Source organism: Pelodiscus sinensis, chromosome 2 (genome assembly GCF_049634645.1).
Source record: "Pelodiscus sinensis isolate JC-2024 chromosome 2, ASM4963464v1, whole genome shotgun sequence".
In the NCBI taxonomy this organism is placed as follows: domain Eukaryota; kingdom Metazoa; phylum Chordata; order Testudines; family Trionychidae; genus Pelodiscus; species Pelodiscus sinensis.
The window spans coordinates 198,159,550-198,187,352 of NC_134712.1; the positions used below are offsets into that span (position 1 = coordinate 198,159,550).

Consider the following 27,803-nt stretch of genomic DNA (forward strand, 5'->3'; position numbering starts at 1 on the left):
CGAGGTGGGCGTCCCCATAGAACCTCGGGAGGTCAAACACCTAACCCGACCAGCAGGTAGAGGATAGAATGACACTCAAAGTGAGTGTGTGCTGGACCTATCTTATATACCCATGGGGTCACATATTTCTCTTTCTTGTCTGTCATGCCAGATGGGGCTGGTCTGTCTTTTGTGAGACCAGTTCTTACAAGGGAGTTGTGAACTTAATTTACACTTGTAAGAGAGATAACTAAATTGGAATTACTGGGGATTCTTTTCTCAGTGGGAAATTCCTCTCCCAGGGACTGTGTGTGTGTTCGAATCAACATGGGTGCCAGCCGGGGGCAGTTCTCACAGCCTCGAGGCCAGCTTATTGACTTAATCGGGCTCTCTCCACATATCTGTGTTTTTTTTCAGCTTCTCAGGATCAGATGAGCCAGCATAGACTATGCTGATATTATTGCTCCTTCTCTGTCCTGTATGCTTCAGGAACCTCAGAGAGGCAAATAAGATGGATGTGATGGGGGGGGGGGTGCAGTCTGTCTTGACTACAATAGCTTTGAATAAAAATGAGCAAAGTACTGCCAATCAATTTTGTAACTTTTTTTGAGCATCTAATAAATCTCTAAAATGTGAAAACTCTGCTCTTCCTCCTCCTACCATCTCCTTTTTGTACTCCTTACACTTGTATCATCCTTCCTTTCTTCTTTCAAATCCATTAACCCACAGTTCACTCCATATACACTTTGGCTGGCACACTCTGTTCTTGATTTAGTGTCCATCAGACCATTTAAAATGAAATAATGAAAACAAGCAATAAATAGTTGTAAATAATTCCCAGTGTTTCACCACCTGTCTCTGTAGTTATATCCTTTCTATTGTTCAGTCTTCCTTTCCCTCACTAACAAACATGCTTATTGTCATCTTCTCTGATTGCTGCCTAGCCTACGTTATATTGACTTGATGAAAGGTTGGTGACACAAGAACATAGAAATTATCATACTGGATCAGCACAGTGGCCCATCTATCTTATGATCCTGTCTTTTTCAGTGGCCAATGATAGATGCTCCAGAACGATTGAATAACCTGCCAAAAAGGCTGATATATATTTCAGAGTATGCCTGTCTGTGAGTCTGTTTGATCGAGAACTCCTCCTAAATGGTCAGAGCTAAGGCCACCAAATTTGGAATGCAACTTCGTCTTCTAACTTTAAGCAAGGCCAGGGTTTATTGTGCCAAGGCAATTGGAAGCCCTAGGAAAAGGACAGTTTTCCATAACATGCAAAGGGAGGAGCAAGCCTGCTAGTAATTTAGTTATAACATCGTATAATACAATATATTGTTGCAGCATGTAGTATCTCCAGTTAGAAGTATTGAATTGTGCTAGGTACTGTACATGCATGTAAGAGAAGACTGTCTCCCTGGGATTAACTGCACACCTCTGACTTAGACTATATGAACTATCATTTTGCAGTTGTGCCCCCTCCATTTTTGCACAGCCAAGGTTTCCTACACGGAGTTTGGGTTGAAGGAAGAGCTGGGGCTGAGCATGACTGAGGGTTCAACAGGGTTGGGAGTTGAGCCAATCGGGACAGAGCAGTGCTAGAAGTGTGGTGATTTCTCTTCACCCTTGGTGGGGGCTGGCTAAGCCCCACAGCAAACCTCTTTCTCCTCTTTCCCCCTCCCCCCACCAAAATGTTTCTTTGCATCCCTCAAGGTGTGCCATGCAGTTTAAGGATCACTGGTCTGATTTGGTTTAGGATCCTTACTGTTGATTTGGAAAGGGTTACCTGCGCTGTGAATGTTAATTCACATCTCCTTTATTACTAATATGCATTGTGTTGACTCTGGCTTCGTGCAGGTGCTACTTCAACAGTTCTCCTATTAATTAGAGTAGAACGTAACACCATCAAAAGTCACCTGGTAACCAGAAGCTGACACAGAGGAAGAGTAGTGTCAGTTTGCCTGTGTTGTAGGGCAGGATAAGAATGTGGCAGATCTGCAAGAATGTCAGTCATGAAATTGATACAGCTGTTCAGTTGTTCTCGTCCATGCTTAGCCGAATCATCAGCGGTAGGGATTACTTTTTTGCCTGCCATTTGGTTTGTTTCTGAGCAGCTGCTAGGGGTTGATGGCCCAAGAGTCCAGCATCAGAACAGAGTTGATAGCTGTCCAGTGAACTGTTCAAATCTGTTCAGACTCTTTGGTGACATGAATAATCTTAATTAATAAGCTGGTTGTCTTTTTAGCACTTGAAATATGTGCTACTTTCCGTGACCAGCATAGTCTAAGGTGCAGTGACAATTGTTGTTAAACCCTGACGAATGAGTGCTAGGGATGTGAATAGTTAACAATTAAGTGGTGGGGGCTGGAGCAGTCCTCTTCTCTCCCTCCTTCCCCCCACTGTGGACAGAGGGTGCTCCTGCCCGGTGAGAACATTTCCTGTCCACAGCAGGGGAAAGGGGGGGGGGGGGCACGTGCTTAATATGTTAACTGGTTACATATAAATAATTAAATGGGATTTTACATCCAACTGAGTGCAAGACTTCAGTAGTGCTTAGTGAATTAAATTCTAGTCTGATGGAGATCAGGATGTGTAGTTTTTCTTTTTACAAGATGGCTTTATTTGTGATCTGACCCAGGGCCTTGGCATTGTCTCTAGTTAGGATGTGTGTTGGTTTGTAAGGGGACAAGATGCTTGTTGGAATTATGATTTATGCAGGGTCTCTCCACAGCACTGATTTAATCATGAATTCTTTTATTAAATCCAAAGGCCAAATAGCATTTATGCAGTTGCTCTAAACATGCCTGAAAATCTTCACTCAATGAGCAATTTACTAAATCCAAATAGTAATACAGCTCGGGATGCAACAGTGTAGTCCATTAACCAATTATCCGATAAGCAAAAACTTATAGGTTAATGCTATAGACTAATCACATTTCCCTTCTCTTCTCTCCCCCCACCTCCCCCTCCCGCAGTCAGGGGCTGCTGCCACCCTGCACTGCTGCCTCTATATCCCAGGCATCAGCACAGGGCAATAGGCAGTTGGTCTGCGAGGGAGCTGGTTTTTAAATGGTATTTCCTAGCAGGCCAGCTCCCACCTGGCACTCTGCACAGAGTGGCAGGGGACTCCTTGACAATGGGGCTGGAGTGCACTGGCTGCCAACTCCACCCCGAAGGACTATAGAATAGTCAACTAACCGATAAGAATGTGAGGTTACTCGACTATTTAACCGATATTTAACATCTATCTGCATTTGATCGAGATACATATACATGAGCTAAATCCAGGGGTGCTTAAACTCATATTGGTTGGCTCCAATGTGTATTGGCAATGAAGCCTTTAAGAGTTTACTTTTTTTATACCCTTCAACAAACAAGTGATATCATTACTACCCTCAGCTAAAAACCTGAGACATAACTGACCCTTCCAATCTGAGTGTGTCTACATAGCAAAGTTAATTTGGAATAATGGCTGTTATTCTGAAATAACTTTTTGAGCATCTCTCAGCAATTCTGTTATTTCAAAATAATGGACTGATTATTCTGACTTCTGTAAACATCTTTCTATGAAGAATAACACCTATTCCAATATAGTTATTTTGGAATAGGGGCTGTGTAGATGCTCCACTTCTGCTTTTTCAAAATAGCCCCTTACTAGGGCCATTCTAAGTTATTCCTCCTAGGACTCTAAATCGAGAGAGTACATCTACATTAGGGAAGCCTTCTTTGGACTAATTTTGAGGCTTCCCTGTAGTGTAGACATAATATTTTGAAAAAACTATTCCAGAATATCTTATTCCAAAGTAACTGTGCAGTGTGGACGTAGCCTTAGTCTCAGACTTATAGCCTTCTTTTCTCCCTCTCTTTCTGTCTTTGCTGGCCAACAGTTTTTCCTTTACACCTTGGTTCGCAATGGGCCCTTATTTTTGAGGTAACACGGGTATGCAGGCTGAGGCAGGGCCAGGGCCACGTTGACTTTATTTTAGTAAAACTATTTGCAGTGACCCTATTAGTCAGACTTTTTTTTAAGAAACTACCGCATATTTCATTAGTTATTCTTTGACCAAGATCTTCTGGCCTTGTAATTCATTATTTTCAAGGCCTTCCTTCTACTTGCTAGTTAGGGCCTTTCTATAAATTACAACACACATTTTCTTAACCAAACCCAATATAATCCTAGCTTTCTAATTTCGTATGCATTCATTAGCACTGCGGGATACAATTTAATGATTCCCTGCCCCTCTTATTTTTTATTGCAGGGGAGGGAGGGAATATTTCATACTTGCCAACAAAACACATGTTAACACTTCTGTGCTTACACCATGAGGTATACCACTGAAATTGAGACATGGGATGTTGTTTTTTTTTTTTTTTTTAACTGAAATATGTGAGTAAGACCTAGCCTATGCCAGGTAGTATACAAAGCTTTGATACAATGCCACTTATTCATATTTGAACTATATGGTAGACAACTTTGAGTCCTTAGTATTTAGCTCTCTACCTAGGGGAGAAACTCATGGCCTTGCATGCGGCCAGATTTGTCCTTTTCATTTACATCAAGGTAACTCCTTACTTGTAGCAGTGTCAGAAGGAAAACCAGACCTATAGCATTTTTAGAATTAATTTTGCAATCTAAGAAACCCTTACCATTCACGGATGTGTTCTTGGTGCTACCGCAAATGGTGAAATTTGCAAATACTGGGAAGTGCAATTCCTGGGCTCTGCAGTGAGCTTCTCAAGGCTTTTGAAGTCACCCCAGGGGCTGAGAGCGGCACCTCATGCCTCTCTCTCTCCTCCTTTCTTCCCCCCCCCCCCCCCCACTCTCCCCCTCCAGGCCAGCAGGACAGAAGACCTCCACAAATATGCAGAACTGTGAATAATGATTCTGCGAATTGCTGTGGTCTCCTCTATACAAAAACTGTAGCAAAATATAAACATGCTAAGAAATGTTATCAGTCTCTGGTATGTATGTATAGCTAATCTGTGTGTGTGTTAAGTGTTCCATCTTATCACTCAGGAAAATGAAACCTATTTTATTTAAATGAACTGTGATTGGATTATCATGCTTGATTTACTTTCCTATGCACGTTGTGGCATCAAAACGAATGGCAGTCCTTTCCTACTTGTTTGTAAAAGTGCTACTAGCTTCTTAAATTTGTCCGTGGAAGTATGGGGAAAGTGGTCCACCCTATCCCATTTGGAAATGTAGCTATCTCTAATTCTCCTCCTTTTTTGTATCCAGTGTTTTGGCCTAGCTGTAGAAAAGAATTTCAAAACTTAGATGTTTGGGGGAGGAAAAACAAAATTGATGGTTTTTCTAACATCTATTACTGCCAGTCTGTACACTATTAATGTGTGAGGTCCCTAGGCAAACAAGATGACAATTTGTGCAATGAAGCACAGGCAGCAGGTTACAGCACTTATTAGAGGCTAATTATCCTGATGGGTTTTGTAATGGAGATGCATAAGCAATATGTAAGAGTTGATTTAGGCGCTCTAAAATCAGCTTGTTAAATGCCAGGAAGAGTGAATGCAATTTTGTTTCTAGTGTTTGGAAGTGAGAAATAATTCAGAGATGGATGGCTATCTGCCTACAAACAGGATATCATTTACAGCATATGCAAAATCAAAGCGGGAGAGAGAATACAGTTCTTAGGTCAGAACAGTGTTTAACACAAATTGTACCTTTTGAAAATATCTCCTTGCAGAGGGCAGGTGTGTGCCCAGTTCTATTGAAATTCATCAGGAATAGGGCATTCAGTCCCTCTCATTTGTGTTTTTGGAAAATCTAACCACTTCCCTTCTCCTGTACCCCTGCCCATGTCTACCCCCTCTCCTCCCCCCAACCTAATTCTAGGAAGTCAGGCCTGCAGTGTGAAATATTACACTCTCTCAGTCCAGGTATTTATTTGGCAGAATACAACATTTTCCCTGCTTCTGAATCTTAGGCTTTCATGGTGAGCCAGATTACTATTGTTGACAGAACTCTATTAAGGTGGATCTTAAAAAAAAAAAAAAGGCACCAAGTTGTGCAACTAGCTCTGAAAAAATGTCTCCAGCAGCAGTCTGACTTTTTTTTAAGCTTTTGTAAACTGCTGAAGGGCGCAGTAACCTATTAACGTGATGAAATGTCCTAATCCTTAACTGTCTTTCTCCAGAAGTCCACAGAGTGGGCCAGAGCAGGGGTTCTCAACTGTTTTGGTGGCCTCAGAATGCTACCACTAACTCTTGCTGGTGGCCTCTCTGATGCTGTAAAGTTGGCTGCCAGCAGTCCAAGCACCCAAGGCTGAAGCCAAAGCAGGGTTGGGAACTCACTGGCTGCCTGTGGAGTCCCAGGAGAGCTGCCCAGGGGAGTGACTGGTGATTGAATGCCACAGGCCAGAGCTGTCTCCGGCACCATAAACACTAACCCCACGAGTCTCTAGAGGCACAGCCTGGAGCCACCTATCAGGCAGTGTGGGTGAGGTGCAGATTCCCTGTTGGCAGCACCAGTACAAACACCACGGCAATATATCCAGGGGCATCACTTGGGTAATTCAGGGAAAAGGCAGCTGTTTTGCCTGCTCCTCTTCCAAGTCTCAGCAATCCTTTGAAGGCTTCTGTGGCCACAGCAAAATCCAGTGCTGGCTGCATGCGGTCACGGTGGCCTCATTTGAGAAACACTGAGCTAGAGTGATGCAGGAGGCCTGTTGTGCTTTTCATCAATTTTATGTTCCCGGCGATTGGCCACTGAATGACTTGGCAGGAGTTGTCTCATTACTTATCCTCTCACTACTCATTAGTCATCAATGTAAAACCTCCCTGAAAAGCATCCTTCCCCCTCAAGCTCTCCATCACTGACCAATGTAGTAGTAGTTGCAGCAACAGCGGCCTGTCTAGTAGTTTTCCAAGTGAGGGCCAGCTTTAAAGCACAAAATTTCACCCTGACAAAGTTCGGGATGTACACGGTCTTCTGTCATGAGCAGAACTGCTTGGCTTGTCATTCTAATCTAATTAAAAGCCTCCCTTCACACTGAAGTACACACCCTGTTTTGGTTTTTTGTTTGCTATGCACACGGTACCCTTTCAATATCTGCATGCTGCAAACCACAAAGCAGTATCATATGTCCTCTATAGAAATGTCAAAGTGATCCCTTATTCTCATCTTTAACAGAAGCCCAGATAGATGAACCTGGGATTCTTTCCCTCACTCATAATGATGTTTGTTTTCAGAGCAACCCTTATGTTGCAAACGAAATGTGCTCAAACTCCTTCCCATTTTGCTGAACTTGGTGGGAGGGGGATGAGTTGCAAGGTCAGGGAGCTTGTAATGAGACATTTGAATTCAGTGGGATCTTCCCCCCCCCCCCCCCCACCAGTTTCCTTTGCTGCAGAGACAAGCATATGACTTGCTTTCTTCGGTTGGGGGCACAGGTGGGAAGAGCTATTGAAACTACAAATACTGATTTATATAACTTCAAATATAATCTTTTCTATTGCTTCTCGCTGAACACTTATATTTAAACAAGCTTCCTGAAGAAACACTTGTTACTTTGGGATGATAAAGATAAAAGCTCTGATCCATTTTTGGCATATTTTGCGACATCTTTTCAACAAAGTACAGCACAAGATTTGTTAAGCAGAATTCAATTTTTTCCCCAAGGCTCTCAAGTTTCTTAAAGAAGAATTTAAAACCACTCAGTCCTCCTCCCGTCCGCATTAACACAGATATTTTTAATTGTTTACTTACTTTACCATTCACAGTAATTTTCTCTTTACCGTGACTCTTCCATATCTTTGCTGTGAATTAATTTTCATTTTTCCTTTTCCCAATTAATGTATATTTAATTCAAAAGGTATATTTTAATGTAATAATGCACTGTTTAAAATAGCAATCTCAAGATATGCAAAGCTAAGGTTCCAACAGCAATGTTAAATTGTCTGCATTGCAAGTGTTATAGTTTCTGTTCCTGACAGTGCAAGAGTTAGGCATACATAGGCTTAAGTGTTTGCTGGAGAGGAACCTTAATTTTCCCTCTTAAACAAAAGCTCCTCTTCATCAAACAGTTAGCCTAAGCAAAACTCTAGCACCCACTTTCAGACTTCATGTGTGTCTGAAAAGGTTTGTTTTTGTGTTTTGGTTTTAAACATTCCTCCCTTTTCTACACATTCTTCAGAAAAATATTGACCTTTTTTGCTCAAATGGTGTGGGTGTGAAGTTTTGGTTTGGGGTTATTTAGTTTCTGAAGAAAGATTTGTTGATAAAGACCAAGCACAGAAAACAATCTCCAAACCAGTGTTTCAGAACATTGTCCCTATAAAAGAAGAAATGTTAGAGAAAATGTTTTACTGGCCAGAGCATGGGCACAGTCAGCACCTGCTTAGAAATTATTTACTTTTAACATTTCTTCATCTTTACAGCCTAATCTTCTCTTATGTGGGGTAATTTTTGTGCTTTTTAATGCTTTGCTTTTACGCTTGTCAAAATATTTTAATGAATTTGTCAAATGGATTAGTACAAATAAAGGAAAATCTTTAAACTGGTCGGGATTAAAGCTTTGGAAAAGAGTAAAACTATGGGTGTAATTATCTTTGTGGCAACAATATTGATTAGCTAGAAAGCCATCTCACTTATTCTCTTTGGAAAAAATGGGAAGGCGGAAGGAAGAAAAACAAAATGGTGGGCCTCTCATTTGTTGGTGTTCAGGTGCAAGGTTAAACAGGAATTATATCAATTGAAGCAGGCTTCATTTAAAGCTGTGCTTCTGTATATTCTAAAAATAAACCTCAGATAACTGAGTTATAGTAAGCTGTGTGTGAATTATAAAGTGTCCTTGGCAGCTCTGCTGCCAATCTTCTCAGTAGTCTCATTCAGAAGTGACTGGAGCCGGAATTAAAATAACACTGTGCACCCAAGCAGTAATAAGACTAAATGTTAAATTACAGTACCGACGTGCCTAACTCAGATGAGGTGCATCGTATATTCTCTGTTCCTACACAATGCTGGTACTTGGAAATGGAGTATGTATATATAGCTTCTTCAGTTGCTTACTTTTAAGAAAAATCAGGTATCCGTTAATTACAGCCAACTGGATTCAGACAACGATTCTGCAAAGTGAGCCACCTGGGAAGACCTTAGGCCCTTGTGGAAACCCATGAAACTTTTCATAAAAACAGGAGTTTGTACGGCTGGTCCCCTCTGTAGAGTGGTGCCATAGTTTGCATTTGAGTGCTATACTGTAGTTGGAAGGATTGACTCTGTGGGGAATAAAGCTAGTCCATTATGGCTCATGTTCGTCTTTCTTTCTCTGTAATAGAGATGTAGCCGTGTTAGTCTGGTCTTGCTGAAACAAAAGACAGGACTATGCAGCACTTTAAAGACTAACAAGATGGTTTGTTAGGTGATGAGCTTTCATGAGCTAGACCCACTTCCTCAGATCAAATTGTGGATCAAAATATATGGTCATGCCAATTTTCTTCCACAATTTGATCTGAGGAAGTGGGTCTGGCCCACGAAAGCTCATCACCTAATAAACCATCTTGTTAATCTTTAAAGTGCTTCTTAGTCCTGTCTTTTGTTTCTTGCTCTCGTCTGTCTGCAAGAGTGTGAATTTTTTCATTATTCACTCCAATCCTTCCTTGTTGGCCAATTTTACAGACCTCTAGGTATTCTATTGGCCTACCTTAAAAATACCCTCTCAAAATCATGGATTTTCCACTTCCAATATAAAAAAGGAGAATCAGAGTTCTGACAATGACCATTTTCTTTTCCAATTGGGGAATCTGCACTAGTGGGACTCCAAGGCATCCAGGAAAGGGCAGTTGAAGTAAGGAGGCCTTCTTTTTAAATAAATCTATTTATACTTAACACATTTTCCCCAAATTCAGGAAAGGTATCTCTTTCATGAATAGTGAAAATACTGAATACAACTTTCAAAGGCACCGAATTACAATTTGCGAAGGTGGCAGGCTTCCAAGTCAATTAAGCACTTTTGAATAGTTTATTTCTTAAAAACTGTCACTGTCTAAACCATGCTTAAACTAGATGTTTTGTAACCAAAGCTTCCCAGACTTATACATTACTGTAACTATATCAGTGTGCAATCTTGTTACAAATCCTGAAAGATCCTCTGGATTGATAAAGCAGAATTGCCTTCCATCTCCTCGCCTAGTGAATTTCAGTCTTCTGTAAGGTCACAACAGCTGTTCAGAAGATTTCAGAGACTGTGAAATCATTTACTCTCTATTTTACATTCTGCTTATCATTAGACAATTTGGTGTGCAGAAACAGGTTTTTCTAGCTAGTATGGGTTCTGTGTTCCACTGCCTAAAAACAAACATTATGACCTTTCTCTTCCTTTTAACGTCTTGTCTCTGTTTAAGATCATATTTGCTCCACTGGGCAATATTTTATATGTGCAGTTCTGTATCTTGTGGCTGTTTTTTGTTCTGCAATTTCAGGCTTTCCAGTGGTCTTTCAAAATAAAGATGAGATGGTGACCAGGGCAGTTAGTTACTTTATCTATTACTTTATCTAATAAATTGCTATATTTTTAGTATATTAATTTAATAGTACAGAATAATCTAGTGATTTTACAATCAAGCAAGTGGCTTCTTCATGGGTACAATGACGAAGAATCAGTTAATGGTACATAATAGATATAATTATGTTCTTATTTCAGCTTAGTCTGACTACATCTCAAATTATTTTTCATAAAGTAAAACTGAGTGGGGAAAATTGATATTTGTGTGTGGAGAAAGGACTATAATAAAGTAGTCAGGGGAAAATGTTTTCCTGTCACCATTTTTTTTTATGCTGTCTGGGTGTTGTTGAATGGAATGTGTATTTATTCTGAAGTATGCTTCTTGGCAACTCCCCTCCACCCGTAGCTACACCAAAAACATGTAGGCCTGAATCCCACAAAAGCCTAAACATATGCTTAACTTGCATATGAGAAGTCCCCTGGGGTGTACTGTTCCAGTGAGTTGGAGACTACTCACGTGCTTTAAATTTGAACGTGTTTCAGTATTTTGCAGAGAGTAAATACCATTTGTGTGCTGGTCCGCTTCCCCGGGCTTTCTCACAGCCCACTAATTTTAAGGGGGGAGGGGGAATTTTCAGATAATTTTTCTCGTGTAAGCGTTCATCTCCCCATAATTGTATTTGAGCTAGAGTTCTTGGATGCTGTTTCTTAAATTATTTCCTGACATTGAGGGAATAGCTATAGAACAGTGCAGTTGGTGCTGTGTGCAATATTAGGGAGCCAGCCAGCAAGGCATTTCAGAGATCATAAACAGTTTTTGGCCTATGCTGATCAGAAGGACATGATTCTAAATGGTGCACTGCACTGACCTACAAACAATGGAGAATCTGCATCCATTTCTACACTTTACTATCTCTGGGGGAAAAAGACATTGCAATTGGAATTGAAGTGACTTCAAGTAGTGACAAACTCATTATTTCCCCAGCACAATATCTGCATAGTAGTACTGATGCAGCTGCTCATCTGGCGAAGACACGCTATGCCAAGAGGAGAGCGCTCTCCCATTGGCATAATTAGCCTACCTCAGTGAGAAGCAGTACAAAACTTTGAATCATTTTGGGGTGCTTTTTCATACCCTGAGTGATGTAAGTAAATCTATGCTACTGCTTAAATTAATGTTACATTCATGTAGGCATCTCAGGGCATCAGTCTTGTAGTTTTATCAAAAGTATCTGCAGTCTGCTGTCCTGGACCACCAAAACCAAGCCAATCCACGCACCCTCAAAAATAAAGGGTATGTCCAACTTTCTGTAGCTAAGTGGCTGGCTGATCCATGCTTGGTCAGAATCTGTCAGAAGTGCAGAATCCTGTGACGAGCAAGAGGGAGCGCCCTCAATCCAACACAAGAACTAATGTACCTAAGAGCGAGAACCACCACCAGGTTTCATAGGCCTTTCTCAGGCACTGCACAAAAAACACATGCAAGGCAGTCTCAAAGCATCAATTCACTGCTCAAAGGGCACAAATGTGGGTCTGCCTGTGGACTCAGAGTCGGTGGCAGAGCGCCAAGGGACCATGCCCTGGGTACACTTCTGCATGTACACTTTTTAGCACATCCGTCCATCACAATAGAGGGGAGTTGAGTTTTCCTTAAGTCTAATCACGCAAGGAGTCCATGTATCACTGAGGTGATGTCTAGCTGAGGGAAACTTAAAGGCATGCCATAACTCTCCTATTCTTCCTGGCAATATTTAATCCCTGAGAGAGACAGCCCAGTCTTCTCAAACATTCATGCTCCCTCGGTATTTCCAAATTACTGCTTCCAGAGAACGTGCTGGAAAAAGTAAACAGTGCTACTGAGTGTGATGTCCAATATTAGTGTCTGAGACAGGTTTAGAAGTATAGCCGTGTTAGTAGCTGAAACAAAATACAGGACTATGTAGCACTTTAAAGACTAACAAGATGGTTTATTAGATGATCATCATCTAATAAACCATCTTGTTAGTCTTTAAAGTGCTACAAAGTCCTGTATTTTGTTTCTGAAACAGGTTTGTTAGTCAAGTTAACGTGGGCTCCAGCAATCTCTGGTAAATATGTGCAATTCCCTGAAGTGTCTAAAGCATCTCTCTAGGCTGTGATTTGCTTATATTTAACAAACCTCGAAATACCTGCATCGTCATCGTACCACTTTGCTTTCTATTCCCCCTGTTTTCTCACTGCACATCAGGATGTAGACTGCAGAATTTCAGAGAATTCCTCAGCTCTTTGTCTCCAAGGCTTTCCAGTAGGTTCTGACATGAAATGATAGAATTACAGAGCTAGAAGGGACCATAAGGGTCATCTAGTCTAACTCCTGCCAAGATGAAGGGTCTATATTGTCAAACCATCCTAGACAGGCAGACTCCATTTGAAAACCTCCAGCAACATAGCTCCCACAGCCTCCCGAGGCAGACTGCTCCACTGATAGACATCGATGCTTCCAGAGTTCCTCCAGCAGAGAAGTGGCACAGACGCAACCAGCTTAAGATGCTGATATAATTTGCTGGCATCTGTCATGTTACATGGCCATAGGAGGGCATGGAACAACATCCAAGTTTAGACACGTTTTTTTCAGTCTGTGCCTATTGGAATAGGAGCCAGGGTGTGTCTGTTTAAAATCTCCTTTGTAAAAATGGGGGGAGAGCTCATTTTTTGGAAATCTTGAATGAGGGAGAGAGTACTGATTTTAAAATGCGATAGACCCTAGGAAATAATGAAAGATGTATTTAATGAACAGACAAAGCTACAGTAAGGGAAGGGGGGATAAGGGGAGCAACGAGCCACTGCTGGTAGGGTTTATATTCATAACACCATCTCTGGTGGCCTTCTACATTATAGTGCATTGTGCTGCCTACCACTGGGCAAGAGTCTTAAACAGGGTATTTTAACCTCTTATGGCCCATGAAGATTGGTGGGAGGTAAATTTGGTCACTTTATTTAATGTGTTCTCATTTTCAGCAGCTATCAATTTCAGAGGGGTAGCCAGGTTATCTGTTTAAGCAAAAATGAGGAGTCCTTTGGCACCTTAGTTTTTAAGGTGTCACAGGATTCTTTGTTTTATCCATTGGGTTTATGGGTGGTATGAGTTAGTTGATTAAATGTAGGATGCAATCATTATTACTTGCAGTTTTATACATCACTGCTATCACGGGCAGTGTTCCTGTAAGCTGTGCACTTGTGCAGCTTCTCGGGAGAGATTTCACTGTTGTCCAGCTGATTAGTGTCAGAGTGCTCTCAGCTAGGTTTTTCTCCTGGTGGTGCACATTCACATAGGCCTCAGTGCATATAATTTATTCCACACATAAATGAAAAAAATCTGCACATGGATGAAAGATTAGGGAGAACATTGATCACCCGGGGGGGGGTGGGGAGGAAGGAGGAAGGAGGCTTATTTACAGATGGATCTGTGCACAATATATATGAAATATGTTTCATGCAAATATCTGCTGGAGATCTCCTTTGGGTAACACTCAATTCCAGTATGGTACATTCACATTACAATTATCCTTGTCTCCTTATAAATTGAATACTCCATTTCTAAGGTGGGCAGGAAGGAGGTCATCAATTTATATTTTTGGAGAGCACATGCTGAATTTTGGTAAGATCTTCCTAATATGAAGGACCGAATTAATCATTCCAAGACTTATGAAAGAGCAGACATGCTTGTCTGGCTCCGGGGGAAAGTGAACAAGTTTGGCATTGAGGCATATTTTTCTGCACTGTTTTCCTTGTGACCTACTGTTGTGGAATGTCCCTTAGTTTCTAACACTCTCCTATTTCCTTTTGGATTAGAATAGGCACGGTCTTTCTTTTCTCTTGGCTGATTAACTAGAAGTGTTATCCATCAGCTACCAAATTGGCTTTAAATGGTTTCTGCTTTTTGAAGATAAGAGGTTATTTACAAATTACTCTCCTGATTTTATTAACTAAAATAGTGTGACTCTGATACCATGAAATTGGATTGAGAGAAGGCGTTCGGCTGGACTTAGGCAAGGGGGAATCAATCTATTATTTTACCCAGGAACCCCAAAACCCCTTTGTGCTAAACATTTGTATGGACATCCAACTAAAGCAATCTCTGTCCTACACAGGTTACATCTAAATAATCTCCAAAGTCAAGCTCTTGCTATCTGATTGTAGCCTGTTTTGATTTAAAAAAAAATCCCTATTTAAATTATTGGTGAATTTTTGTTTGCACTGATGTTTAATAAACAGGTACTTTTAAATAATCAGAACTGCTTCTACAAGCTTTTTCTTCAAAAGAACAGTCTAGAAATTTCACAGTATATACATATTAAGATGTGTCTTCTCTTCTCTTTTATACTGTGAATTTTGTACACTCTTGGAAATACAGATATTGTCTTCCAAAAAGACATTACCGATGCTTCTCATGTTTGTAATCAATTGTCTTGCCATATATGACTTACTTTTGAGAAAATATAATAAACTGTTAATGAGAATTAAGGCTGACCTTTTCATCATTTTCTGAGACACACTTGAAATTTTTTAATTTTATATAGTGAAAAAGATGTTTAACTGTGGCTAATTTTCTATCACATAGACTAGGTAGATATGAAAGCACTTTAATACTGTTTCAGGCAAAAAATATGGTATTTTTTGGGTCTCAGATATAACACTTATCCAAAATAATTTGAGAATTTTGTTTGCAAGTTAAATTTATTTTAATATACCATGCAGAAAATTGCTGATTTAGTGTGCATAGGTTATTGCAGTAGAAATGGTGCGATGGCTCCAGTGTTGTTTCTCTACGCTCCCTGTTCTCCATTTGTATACCCCAGAGGGTTTGGTGACAGAAAATTTGCATCTTCCTGTCGCCACATTTAAATGCTCACTATTGTGCTTTTACCCTAATTAAGTCTGAGCCAGCTGCAACTCTTCACTTTCCCAAAACAATAACAAAAAGTCTCTTAAGGTTGACTTCATACTGGAGCTTTCCAGTTTTTTCAACTCTTTTCCTTTCTGCCATGAGCTGTGACAGACTCTGCAGTCTGTTTGTAACATTGATAGAAATGAAGCCAAAAATTAAATTGTGGTGATGAATTGTTGAATCCAAGATGGTGTCCTTTTAAGGGCAGTGGAAGTCTAGCAACTCTGTCGTCTGACATTTTTACCAATAGTTTTAGTTTTAGTTTTGAAGACTGAAAGCTTCAGAGGGGTAGCTGAGTTACTCTAACTGGAAAAATTTAAAAAATGAGTAGTCTAGCAACACCTTAAAGACTAACAAAACATGTAGATTGTATCACGAGAGCTCATGATACAATCATGAAGTGGATTGTGACAATGATACTGGTTAGTCCTAAAATAATTATTTCATAACCACTCAGGGAAGCATATTGAAGGTAGTCCCCTCTGAAACAGGATTAGTTCAAAGTTCATGAACATTTTTCGTGCACATCAGCACAGTTCATAGTTATTTCATGGTAGGCTAATGTAGGATAGGTTCATACTCTCAGACTTTAAGGCTGGAAAGAACCACCATGATTTACGCCAGGTTTATGCTTGGGTAGAAAGCTATTTTAAGAGATGCAATGGGAGTTGACGTGCCTTAACTTGAATTTCTGCAGCATCCCTGTTGCAGGAGGTCAACAGGAGAAACTTTCCGGTCAACTTACCTTACTTCTCTCCCTTATTCCTTGTGACCCAGTGGAGTACTAGGGTCAATTGGGGAGGCATCAGCCATCAATTTAGCAGGTCCTTTCTAGACTTGCTAAGTGGAACCCCCTAGAAGATCAAGCTCCAGAGCATCAATCTCTGGGTAAGTTTAGACAAGGCCTATGTCTGACCACCTGCAGATCACAGGCCACAGAACTTAACCCCCCACTCATGTAATAGGCTGATAATCTCTAAAGTTACTAAAGTCCTCTAAACCTTGATTTTTTTTATTTTTTTTTAAAGTCTTTGAGTTACAGGGAATCCACCTTTATTATTACTATTATTTTATTAACTTTAGTTCAAACGAGCAAGTGACCCATCCCCTTGCTGTACAGAAAGGCTCTTCCCCTCCCCAACACACACACATCAAAAACCCTACAGGGAGTCTTCCCACCTCACGCTGCTTCTCCCACCTCCAGCTTACTATGAATTGTTTTTACAGACAAACCCTTAGTGCAAGCGATGTATTAATTGTCTTGCCAAGTTATTCGGCTCTAATATTTTGCGGCACTAAGTTTCATAGGTGGTGTAAAATAAAACTTCCCATGTCTCATGCACAAATCTGTTGGTTGATGTGAAGCATCATTTGGAAGCACCAACCAAAGAACTGAAAAGATCCTGGGGCAGAGGATGCCATTTATTTCCAATCTTCCCTACAGCTCCACCTTGTTCAGAGCTGACTACAGAAGCCTGCTTCTGTTTTGCTGTGTGGGAGACACTGTTTGGGTTGTTTCTTCTCAATAAGCCAAATCCTAGAGAAATGCAGGAGGGAAAACAAAAATGTACGGTTATAAGGAATACCACTGCTATAGAGTCAGGACTACAACCAAATATAAGGCATATAATAATTATTTTAGGAGTATACTGATTATCTTAGCCTCTTTTTTTATTATTGAATTAAAGCAGTAATCGGCAGCTGTCTCAGAATTGAGCACCATCTGCATGTAGAAATTAGGTTTTAGAAATCAGGGAGCCTTTGCCACAGTATTTGGGTGTAATGTGCCTCAGAATATTCCTGGCTGGGACCTGACAGATGGTTCAATAGGCACTCAGTGCACTTCTGTAAATTAGAGCCTACTTGTGGTCATGAACTGTTATAAATTTTGCAAATATGTCAGACAATTAACAGTGAAGCTAGAGTGGTGATTTCCAACCACAAGACTGGGAAATTTCAAGTGGCCAGTGTTCACCCTGTAACCAGTGCCACACAGGCATTTCCTGCACTGAACTCTGGGTAGCAGGGTGCATGAATAATAGTTTTTCCTAAATGGGCTTCAAGAGCCTTGATTGTAGCCTTGTTTATATTTTAAGCATCTGCTTGTAAGAGGACTTATTTTAAAAAAGAAATCATTGCTTTGCTAAGGAGCTAGAAACTCCTCAAGAAAAACACAGTATGTGAACTCCGAGCCAACTATTGAAAACTAAGGTAAAGTGAGCTTTGCAAATATTGAAAACACTAAACATTTGTGAAATGGCAAAGGAGGAAATGACACTCAAAAAAAGAGCAGGAGAACCTCATTATCAGAATACAACATCCCTAATCTTCAGCTGTGTAACAGTAATAAAACAGTACAGATGAGGCCCATAATATAGTTCACTGCACAGCTGTTTCATATGCCATACTAGTTCGTATACCTCACTCTTCATTATAGAATCTGAAGGTAATAATGTTCATTCACTGTCCATTTGGTTTGCCTATGAAGTAGTCGCATGAAAGGGAAGTCCCCCTTCCCCCACAAGACTATTAACCTAAACCATCCAGTCTTTGGGAGGAGCTGTTTTAATTTTACTTTAATAAACAGTAGGGCTATTTTTGCTGTAACTTAAAATATATATCTGAAATATAAGGTGAATTAAGAAAAATATTCTGTCTTAAATTAGAGAGGGGTATTTCGGTAGAAACTTTATAATAAGTCTTCCTTTAAATTGTCTTGTAGAGAGTATATTTGATTTAAAAAAATCCTCTAACATCTAAATTCCAGTTTATAGCAGCACAGAGGTATTGTCTGAACATCTGGAGAAAACCGCACTGTATGCAGTTATATTTGGACACTTTTTCTGAAAAAACCTAGTTTAAAGTAAGGCAGCTTGAACTCTTTAAAAATGTGTGGCTTAGGGCTTCTCCATTTACTAATCCATCTTGTCTCTGAATTTATTTTTCAAGCCTTTAAAACAAAATTTAAAAAAACCTTCTCCATGCATGAGATTAAATTGCTCCTGGAGTGTAAACTGGCACAGCTGCCTTATTGAAGGCAGTGATTTATTGAATGCAGAGGAGTCGCATGTACTTGTATCAGCAATAAAATCTTCCTCTACTGTGTGTAAACTTCCTTTACTTTTCTGAGCCCTTCCTCCTACCATGGAAATTCTGAGGCTGTTTTGTCCACAAGTAGTCAAGTCTGAAGGGATGCACAATTTGCACAACACTTTCTTTCAGGTTTTGAAAAATATGACTGTTTGTGGTCTCCTTTGGGTGGAAAAACTGTTGCTATGGCAACCATTGCCAACACTACAAATCCGTCATTCGGGGTTTCCATCTAGGTTTTTTGCACACACTACATCTACCACTGTTAAACATGCTATTAATTAATTAATCATCCTGCCATTCAGTAACAGAAGGGACATAGTTACATATTTCGAACTCCAGGTATGATTAGTCATGCCTACCTATAACTAGCTAAATTTGCACAACCTTTTGCTAAAAGTGCAAGCAACTTTTGGAGTTGCAAATGTGCACTGTATCTAAATTCTCAAGGAACCTGGAGAGCTAACTGTCCTTACAGCCTTCTTGTGGTATGCTCCCCACACCATTCACAAAGTGTGTTTTTTCCTAACTTTCTGTGGATTTCTTGTTTATGTAATGGGGTGGATGGGTGTGTTGGGGTGTGTGTGTGTGTGTGTGTGTGTGTGCATTTAAATACATACCGACATTCCTGTGTATATTCTTTCATGATTTGGGATTATGTAATCTTTAGAGACACTTGGTGTTGCATTTAAATTGTGTTCTTTACAAGCAATTGGGTGGCATGACTTTCAAATAAGCAGCTAGAATTCAGTGTTGCTGTTTCTCTTTGACGTTTGAAAATTTTTCTAAAACAGTTGTTCAGTTACACTCTAACATAAGCAGTTCAGTCCAACTGCATTATCATGGGCTTTATTATGAATTCTTGTTATTTGGAAACAGCATGTTTCCAGATAATATGGGTTAGCTCTGATGCTCATGTGTTCTTGGTTTTGTTTCTCTTAGGAATCTCCTTGGGGCCCTGAGGATGCCATTGGAATACATATGGCTAAACAATGACTCTTGCCTTTCCCTCCCACGGTCTTCCAATGCACTTGCTTAATGCCCTTCACATGGTGTTCTAACTGAATAGACACACATTGTCTCTGGAATCATGAGTGAAGAAAAGAGCCTGGGTGTGTCCCAGAAAGTGTTGTCACCTTCAAGAAGTACCAGCAGCTGCTCCTCCAAGCAGGGAAGTCGACAGGTAAAGTAAAATTCACCAGTTCCTATTTGTTTGTTTGGGATGGGGCGGAGGTGGATTTGCAATGATCTCAATGAACAAAACTATGTGTTTAACAGTCTGTTGTGCAGTTATTCTCTCCCCCCCCCCCTCCCCTTGCCTGTGGTGGCCTCTTGTCTTCAGTCGAGTGAAATATACATGCATTACTGAGTAGCATATACATTGGAAAGGGCAATAGGGAATTCTGTTACTACTGTGCCTTCTCTCTAAACGATGTGTGCCTATAGTCTGGTGCTGAATGCTCTGCGTCTGTGGTTTGGTGCTTTGAACACTTAAACCTCCCCTAAAAGGTCACTTTTAGTGGTAGCATATTGAGTAAGCTGCTGCTACTCAAGCATTCGTGTGAGAGAGAGAGAGGGGGAAGTGGTAATAGTTTGTGTTGTGAACATTCTTTATCTTCATATGTTGCCAATATTGATACTGAAAATCTGCCCATGAGTACAGATGGTTGCTGTGGCATCCAAAGGCCCTGTAAATGCATACAAAAAAACATGGGCTGTGCTTCAGAGCTTATCCGTGCACTTTTTTATATTAGGTTTTTAACGTGTGCCCGGTAGGGTTGCCAGATGGTTTCAACAAAAATACTGGACTCGCTGACATTACATCACAATCTACATTACATCTTATTTAGAAAATACTAGACATTTATATTTTCTCAATTTGTTTTCCGAACAGAAAGCTCAAAACTGGACACCTGGCAACCCTAGTGCCCAGAGGTGTTGCACGTATGAAGTGGGAGTGTGCAATTGTGCAAGCTGTACAGCCTCACTGAAAATGTATGCACTGGATCTATTTATTCCTTATGTGAGTGTGAATGAGTCATTTTGTGGCAATAAAGCTTTGTGTGCCCCAAACAGGCTGGCTGGAGACTTTCAAACTGTCTCTAATTGAACTTTACTGGGAAGTGGGCCTCCTTTAGGCAGCTTTGAAATCTGAGCCCCAATGTTTTGAAATGTTACTCCTTCGTGCAAGCAGACAGAGGCAGTCTCATCTACATTATTTTTGTGCTTGTAAGGAAAAGATTCCCATTTCTGTAGCTTTGAGTGAGAAAAGCATTTGTTCTCAAGGTACTCTACTTTCAAGCATTCTTTATTTTGCAGCACAAGGGTGGAAGATACAAATGAACTTTGTTGCTCACGTTAATGTCAAGTAAGCATTATTAGTGCACAGGATTTCAGTCATAACTTGAGATTTACACAACCATAGCTAGGAGCAGGTTAAAAATTCCTACATTTGCAGGAATTTGTAAGAACAGTCACGATAAGGCTTCACATTACAATATTGTCAGCCGATGGTCAGGGCGGGGTGGGTGGGTGTGTGTGTGTGTGTGTGTGTGTTATACACCCGAGTCTTCAACTGCTAGGACAGGGTCCCTTTGCAGTGGGCAGCCTGGAGAAGGCTGACGGGTGCCCCAAGGGTCTGTCCCGTGGAGGCAACAGAACCCAAATGCCCAGCTCTGCCTGTATCTGCCCCTATGACCGGCTGGAGTTCTTTTGATTGTGTCTGGTTCTGTTACAGCAACAGGAGGAGTCAGTTTAAAGCTTAAACAGTTACAGGTTTATTAAAAGGCTTATAAAGCATGTGGTTACAATGGCTATTGTTCTACTTCTTAACTGCTAGCAAATACAGATGTTGAAATGGTTACAAAGGAAAAGGAAGATAGAAAATAATGGTACCAAGTGACAGCTTAATCTTTAAAGAGCTCTATTCTATGCATGCACTAAAAACAAAAGGACACATAGAGGTACAATTTTTACCCCCCTTCTGCTCCACGATTCCAGCGTGTCAGGCCAGGATTGGTTCCTCAATTCCTCGGAAAGACGAATACGAGGTGGGCGTCCCCGTAGACCTCGGGAGGCAATCACCTAACCCAGTGGTCCCCAACCTTTTTGGGTGGTGGGCACCGCACAGGGCTGCTGGGCCACCCGGGGGCGGGGTCTGGGCCACCTGGGAGCTGCCCCAAGCAAAACATTTTTTGGCCGCCCCCCCCCCCCCCCCAGGACAGGCACTGAGGAGGAAAGCGCCCCTTTCTCTTTGACTCCCACCACACTCTCCGGCCAAACCCAGCCTACGTCCTGTCTCCCCTCCATACACATCCCTGCCCACACACATCCCGACTCCTCCCCCCCACATGCATGCCCGGAACCCAATTTCTACCTTCTCTCCCCTCCCAGGCAAACCCGACCTCTCAGTGACTGGACCCAGTCCACCCCTCTTCTCTCCCCCACCTGATCCACCCTGCACCCTCTTCCCTCCCAGCCAAACCAGATCCCAACCAGACCCAGTTTGCTCCCCTCTCCCACCTCCCCCCAATGACCGAATTCTGTCTCCTTTCCCTCTCCCCACCAAATCCTTGTCCCCTCCCCACAGCACGCACGGAAATGTCGGAGCACTCTGGGGGAGAGGTGAAAAGTGTCACGGGTCCCCCTACTTCCCTTTCTCTGCAGCTGTACACACCTTTCCCCAATGTGAAGCGGGGCGCCGCAGGCACCCCTCCCCTGCAAGAGGAGAGAGAGGAGCCGCCAGGCCAGGGCTTGCCTGCGGCTGCTGCAAAGGATTCTGTGGCCAGCAGCTCCCGGGGGTGCTGCAGAAGTGCGGAGGGGCCGGCGTGGTAGTGCAGCTGGCTGGCAGCCCTGTACAAACACCTGGGAGCAGGAGTGAGGCAGAGCGCTGGGTGGGGCGCTGCCTGCGCCAGGGTCCAAGCTCCTCGTGGAGCAGGCGGGGGGGTCTCCCGAGCTCTCCTGGAGCTGATTAGACAAGAGGTCGGAGGGAAGGGGATAGATGGGGGGAGGGGGCTAAAATCAACAACAAGCGGCGCGGCAGCAGTGTGAGTGGGGCAGCACTAGGCGGGCGCACATAAATGCCCCGGCGGGCGCCATGGCGCCCACGGGCACCGTGTTGGGGACCACTGACCTAACCCGACCAGCAGATAGATGGTAGATTGACACTCAGAGTGAGTGTGCTGTTGGACCCATCTTTATACCCGTGGGGTCACGTATTCTTTCTTATCTATGGTGCCGGTTCATCTTTGTGACGCCAGTTCTTACAAGGGAGTTGTGAACTTAATTTACACTTGTAAGAGAGAGAACTAAATTGGGAGTACTGGGCATTCTTTTCTCAGCGGGAGATTCCTCTCCCGGGGCGGCTGTGTGATCATATCAATATAGGTGCCAGCCAAGGGCAGTTCTCGCAGCCTCTTGGTCAGCTTATTCACTTGATCACCCTCTCGTATCTGTGTTTACAGTTATCCAGGGTCAGATGAGCCAGCATATCCAGGCCTCGGTCAAGGCATCAAAGACTGTGCTGATCTTATTGTTCTGTGTCCTGTGTGCTCCAGGCACCTCAGAGGGGCAAGCAAGATGAATGTGGCGGGGGTGGTGGTGGTGGTGGTGGTGGGGTCTCTGTCTGGCTACAAATATCCACCAACATGGCTCAGCATGGTTGGCCAGAACATTGGGGCAGCACTTGTGTCCCACCCCACTTCATCCCCACTTTCTCTGTTGGGGGTACGGGGAAGGGAGGTACAAGTGAGTTGGTGCTGGGTACTTGGATTCTGGCTACACTGTCTGTCTGTGTAGCCTGCCCACAGAGATTTGGGGAAGGGAGTGATTTATGTAAGCATGTAATCTTTCCCCATTCGGGGCTCGTTAGATTATAAATTTAGCACATGGAACGTACCTTCACCCTACAAACAGTTGAGTGTGTTTTAGCCACCCATCCTCCAGCCAAGTCCCTTTTGTCTGTTAAACACTGGCTAATTGCTCAGCTATGCCATCCAGCTCAAATAAGGAGGAGGTATAAAGTTGGAAGCTTCTTACATCTGGAAGGAATTACAATTCATGTCTCTTGTTCATAAGAGCATAACATGGTCTAATGACATAAGTCTTCCTGATCCAATTTAATATATTAGAGCTATCCTCTGAATAAGCATTTGATAAGCATCGTCAATTGCCACAATATGCCAAGTGACTATTATCCCAGTTTCACAGATGAGGAAACTGAGGCATGAAAGTTGAGTGACTTGCTGAAGGCCTCAGAAAATTAATGTCAGTCTGAAATGATTCAGGATGGTTAATGGACAGAATATGACCATTAAAGCATCTATCAACTTGAGATATGAAGGAGGAAAGCTGGGGCCAATACTGTATTCCGGATTACTGATGGGAGTGGGGATGGGGCAAAGTGGGCAGATGCCTTGGAGTCGGTCATTTAAAAGGGCCCAGGGCTCTTGGCAGCTGCTACCTCAGCAGTGGCCAAAGCCCCAAATGGCATTGAAGGGCTGGCTACAGGAGACTAGCCCTCATCCTCACCCCTTCTGGGGAGGCCTGGATTTCTCCCCCAAAGCCAGGCAAATCAGCTCTTGGCGTATTATACAGTTGAAATGCAGAATACTTATTTCTTAGAAATGTGTTCTTGAGTAGCCTCTGTTATCAAGATTAGGTGGCAGGGAAATCTTTTCTGAATTTTTTTTCTATGGATTTGTAACTACTACTTGACAGACATTTTCAATACAACTTCTTTCCCCTTTTTGAGGGCAAGTATAATAACTTTGTACACTTGACACCTCGAGTGCAAGCTCTATATCTGATACTTGGATAAGCAGGAAATCGGGAGGTGGTCTTGCAAGTAAAGTGTATTCCTGTCAGAATTCGTATAATTGAATGGAATTGGTGGATTTTTCAGCATCAAATGTCAGCGTTCCTGGAAATGAGAATTCTAGATTCCTAGGTGACTGGTACTCATTGTTTAACTCAACAGTGATGTTGGTATGCCATAAGTGACTGGTTCTGCACTAGTGTACAAATCAAGATCTGCTTTGTGGAAAACAAATTCTACACAAACTGTGTCTTATGCGTTTGGATATTTAGCTGCTAATAACCAATAGGTGGCAAATAAGAGAAATATAAAATTGGGCATTGACAAAAGTGCATTGAGTAACACCTGATGTGATCACATCTAACTTTTAAAAAAGGTAATATGTTAAGTATGACTGTTAAGCATTCATGAAATAAATAAATGCAATGTTATGGAAAATCTTTTTTTTTTCCCCCTGTGGCACATGAAAAAGACAGACACTTGGACCAAATAGTGCAGTATTCTATACATTGTACAGCAACTGAGGAGTAGGTGTGCTGCTAGATAATGTGCTGTTTGTATTCCACTCCCAATATGTTTTGTTCTCTTACTGTTTTGGTGCGAGTTAGAGGAGTGTAATCTGGGTGGGCAATTTTTGATGGGGGTCCCACTCCAAGATTTTGGAAAGTGGTTGAGGGCCCCACTCTTCCATGATATTAATGGAGATGTGGGTTCTGGAATGGAGATTGGGTGCAGAAGGGAGCTTGGGATAAGGGATTGGGGTGAAGGAGGGAGACTGGAGTCTGGGATGAAGTTAGGATGAAGCTGGCAGCATGACCTAAGGCAGGGGACTGGAGTGCAGGGGTTTGGGATATGACCTAGGGTAGGAAGGGATTGTGATCCGGGGCAGGAGATTGCGGTGCCAGATCTGGGAAGGTGGTCTGGGTGTAAGAGGGGAACAGAGGGTTGAGTGGGGGGTCAGAGTTGGGGCAGGAAAGGGCTGGGGTGCCAGTAGAGACTTGTCAGCTGCCAAACTAGCCTGACCTCTTGCAGAACTTAAAATGTTTCCCAGCCAGCCAGCTTGCAGTGCCATGTGCTTCATGAGTAACTGAGCCCAGGAGGGGGGGCGTGATTCTTCTTAGCTACCTGTTAGTCTAACAAGCAGATCGCATTGGCCGGTTTCTGCCAAAATCGGCCAATGGGAATGTGCTGGGGGTGGAGTGGCTCCTAAAACTTTCCCCTCCCCTCCAGTTTCAAAACAAACGGAGCCCTGCAGCTGCTTTTCTGCATTGTGCATGGGCTGCAGGGCAAGCTGGGAAGTCTGCCTGGGATTCCCTGCTTCCTCTGTGGGCCAGATCTGGTGGCTTGGCAGGCTGGATCTGGCCCATAGGCCATATTTTGCCCAGACCTGGTGCAATCTCTATGTAGCTCTATTTAAATGAGTTGTGAGATATCTCTCTTTCCAGAGAGGAGGAGAGGGAGCCTAGCAAAGAGAAGGAGTTACAAGTCTTCACAAACTGCTCACTCTTTAACATGAACGAGTAGTCCGATGGCACCTTTAATGTGTTACTGGTGCTGCTGATAGTCATGTTGAAAATTTTATTTGATGGGCTAGGGGTTAACCTGTGAGGAAATAGAAATTTGTCAGGCTGGGTTATTTGGAGCATTTTCCCAAGCATGGCATCACTGTTAGTTGGATTTGACAGAATACACATCATATGACTTATTACCAAAGTGTTCTAACTGGTGAATTATTGCATTCCCACTGTCCAGGCCTCCGTTACATTCTGCCTCTCCCCATCTCTAGTGACAAAATTAACATACTTTAATGGAAGAGGCTGGTTATTTTTACTAGGTATGTAGGTTGCTTCTCAATCACTTGTGCAGTTTTGTTTAAATTACAGCATTTATTTTGCTGGGTTTTTTTTCTAGAATTTTTTTTAACCAAGGTAGATCTATGAAACTCTAGGAACCGGAATCTCACTAACTGAAAGAGAAGATTCCAGCAGAGGCCCAAAGCAACAGAGTACTTGTCACTTTTTTGTTAAAGTAACCCCAAAATTATAGCTTATAGGTTGAGGTCCTCTGTGGGGCAGTGGTGAATATTGTTTCTAATCATCTGGTATTCTCCTGTTCTTCCATTTCAGTGAGGAATTTATTCTCCTTCCAAACCGCATACATACCCATGTGACCCTTTCGAATCCACTTCAGTCAGAACTATGCTCTTTAATATCTGCTGTATCAAGGCAGTGTTGTCCAGCCACCTTTCTCTCAGGGTGTTTGCAGCTGATTTCCCAGGATAGGACATTGCAATAATCAGATTAAGTGGAAAAAAACTTACAAAGCATGGGGCCAGAGGGGAGCTTGGCAGGCATTTTGTGGAGTAGTGGGCTGCATGTTTAGTTTCTCAAGCTCAGGCAAGGAGGGAATGCTACTGCAAGTGCACTCAAGCCCCAGAAAGGGAGTTGATTTGGTAGAATAAGAGCACCTGCTGGGATCACAGTATTTTATTCTGATGTGTTGTGATTGCTTCTCCCTGCAGAGCAAGCATATGGCGCTGGTGACACTTATGTAAAGATCCCTGTGGTGCAGACTAGAGACCCTTATGGCTTGAGAGATTGGTTCAAGTGGGGTTGTGGAACTTTCATTCTAGGACACCCTTCCTTCCCTCACTAATCCTAGTGCCCTCTTTCTGGCAGCCTGAATAGATTTGCAGCTTGACCCTGAAAACACTGAAAATTAATCCCTTCCCAGGAAAAGGACACTAACTGTAGTTAGTGTGAAGTGACTTCCATTTAATGCCTCGCCCCACTATTGTAGTAATAACATGCCATTAGGCCATATTTTTAAATATTTGTGAGGAAAGGAAAAATCATGTTTGTTTTTTTAGGTTCAGGTTGACATGTTCAAAGTAGTGTAGATGGGAAAGCAATAAATAAACTTGTGAAATAAGTGGATACAGTAAAGAGAGATTATTTATTATATAGGGAATACATACACTAAAAGAAAATTCAGTAACTTGCCAAATATATGAACCATAACACATGCTTTAGTTGTTGCTGATGCAAAACTTTATCCTCCACAGAGCAGCTTTCTATTTTTGGCCCTTTAAAGCATCTGACTCAGTTTTATGCTAGAAGGAAGTCTGGCACTGTCATCAGCTATAATGAAGGAGATGCAAGAACAAGCATATATCATAGCAATTCAAACTCATTACTCCATTTTTTCCCCAAAACAAAAATACCTTGAGTTGTAGAAAACCAGGGGGCTTTCATTTGATTAGTTAGCCTTTGAGACCAAAGTCCTTCATACCTGTTACTCTCTGGGTCAACCATAGAAGGAGCAGTGCAAATTCCCTATGCTGACCTGCCTCAGTCCTTGGCATTTGTTATGTCTACTCTGAGGAGATGGTTTTGCTCATTCTGAATTGATGATAGTCCACAAAATAAAACTTTGTTCTAACTGTAGTCGCTTTCTGCAGCAACGTCCCTTTTTTGCACCCTACCAGTCTGGACACTGACAGCTGCTGCTATTGATTTTTTTTAAT

At 42.1% G+C, this 27,803-nt stretch overlaps 1 protein-coding gene across 5 annotated transcripts in view; it reads left to right on the forward strand.

The window, feature by feature from the left end:
* OSBPL3 (oxysterol binding protein like 3) overlaps positions 1-27,803 on the forward strand; it is a 127,272-nt gene that overhangs the window by 37,569 nt on the left and 61,900 nt on the right. For all 5 annotated transcript variants that reach the window (XM_006138372.4, XM_014581221.3, XM_006138373.4 and 2 more), the window contains exon 2: positions 19,405-19,645. In XM_006138372.4, the coding sequence (XP_006138434.2) occupies positions 19,553-19,645 (93 nt within the window). In that variant the 5' untranslated portion in view covers positions 19,405-19,552. The remainder of the gene's footprint in view (positions 1-19,404; positions 19,646-27,803) is intronic.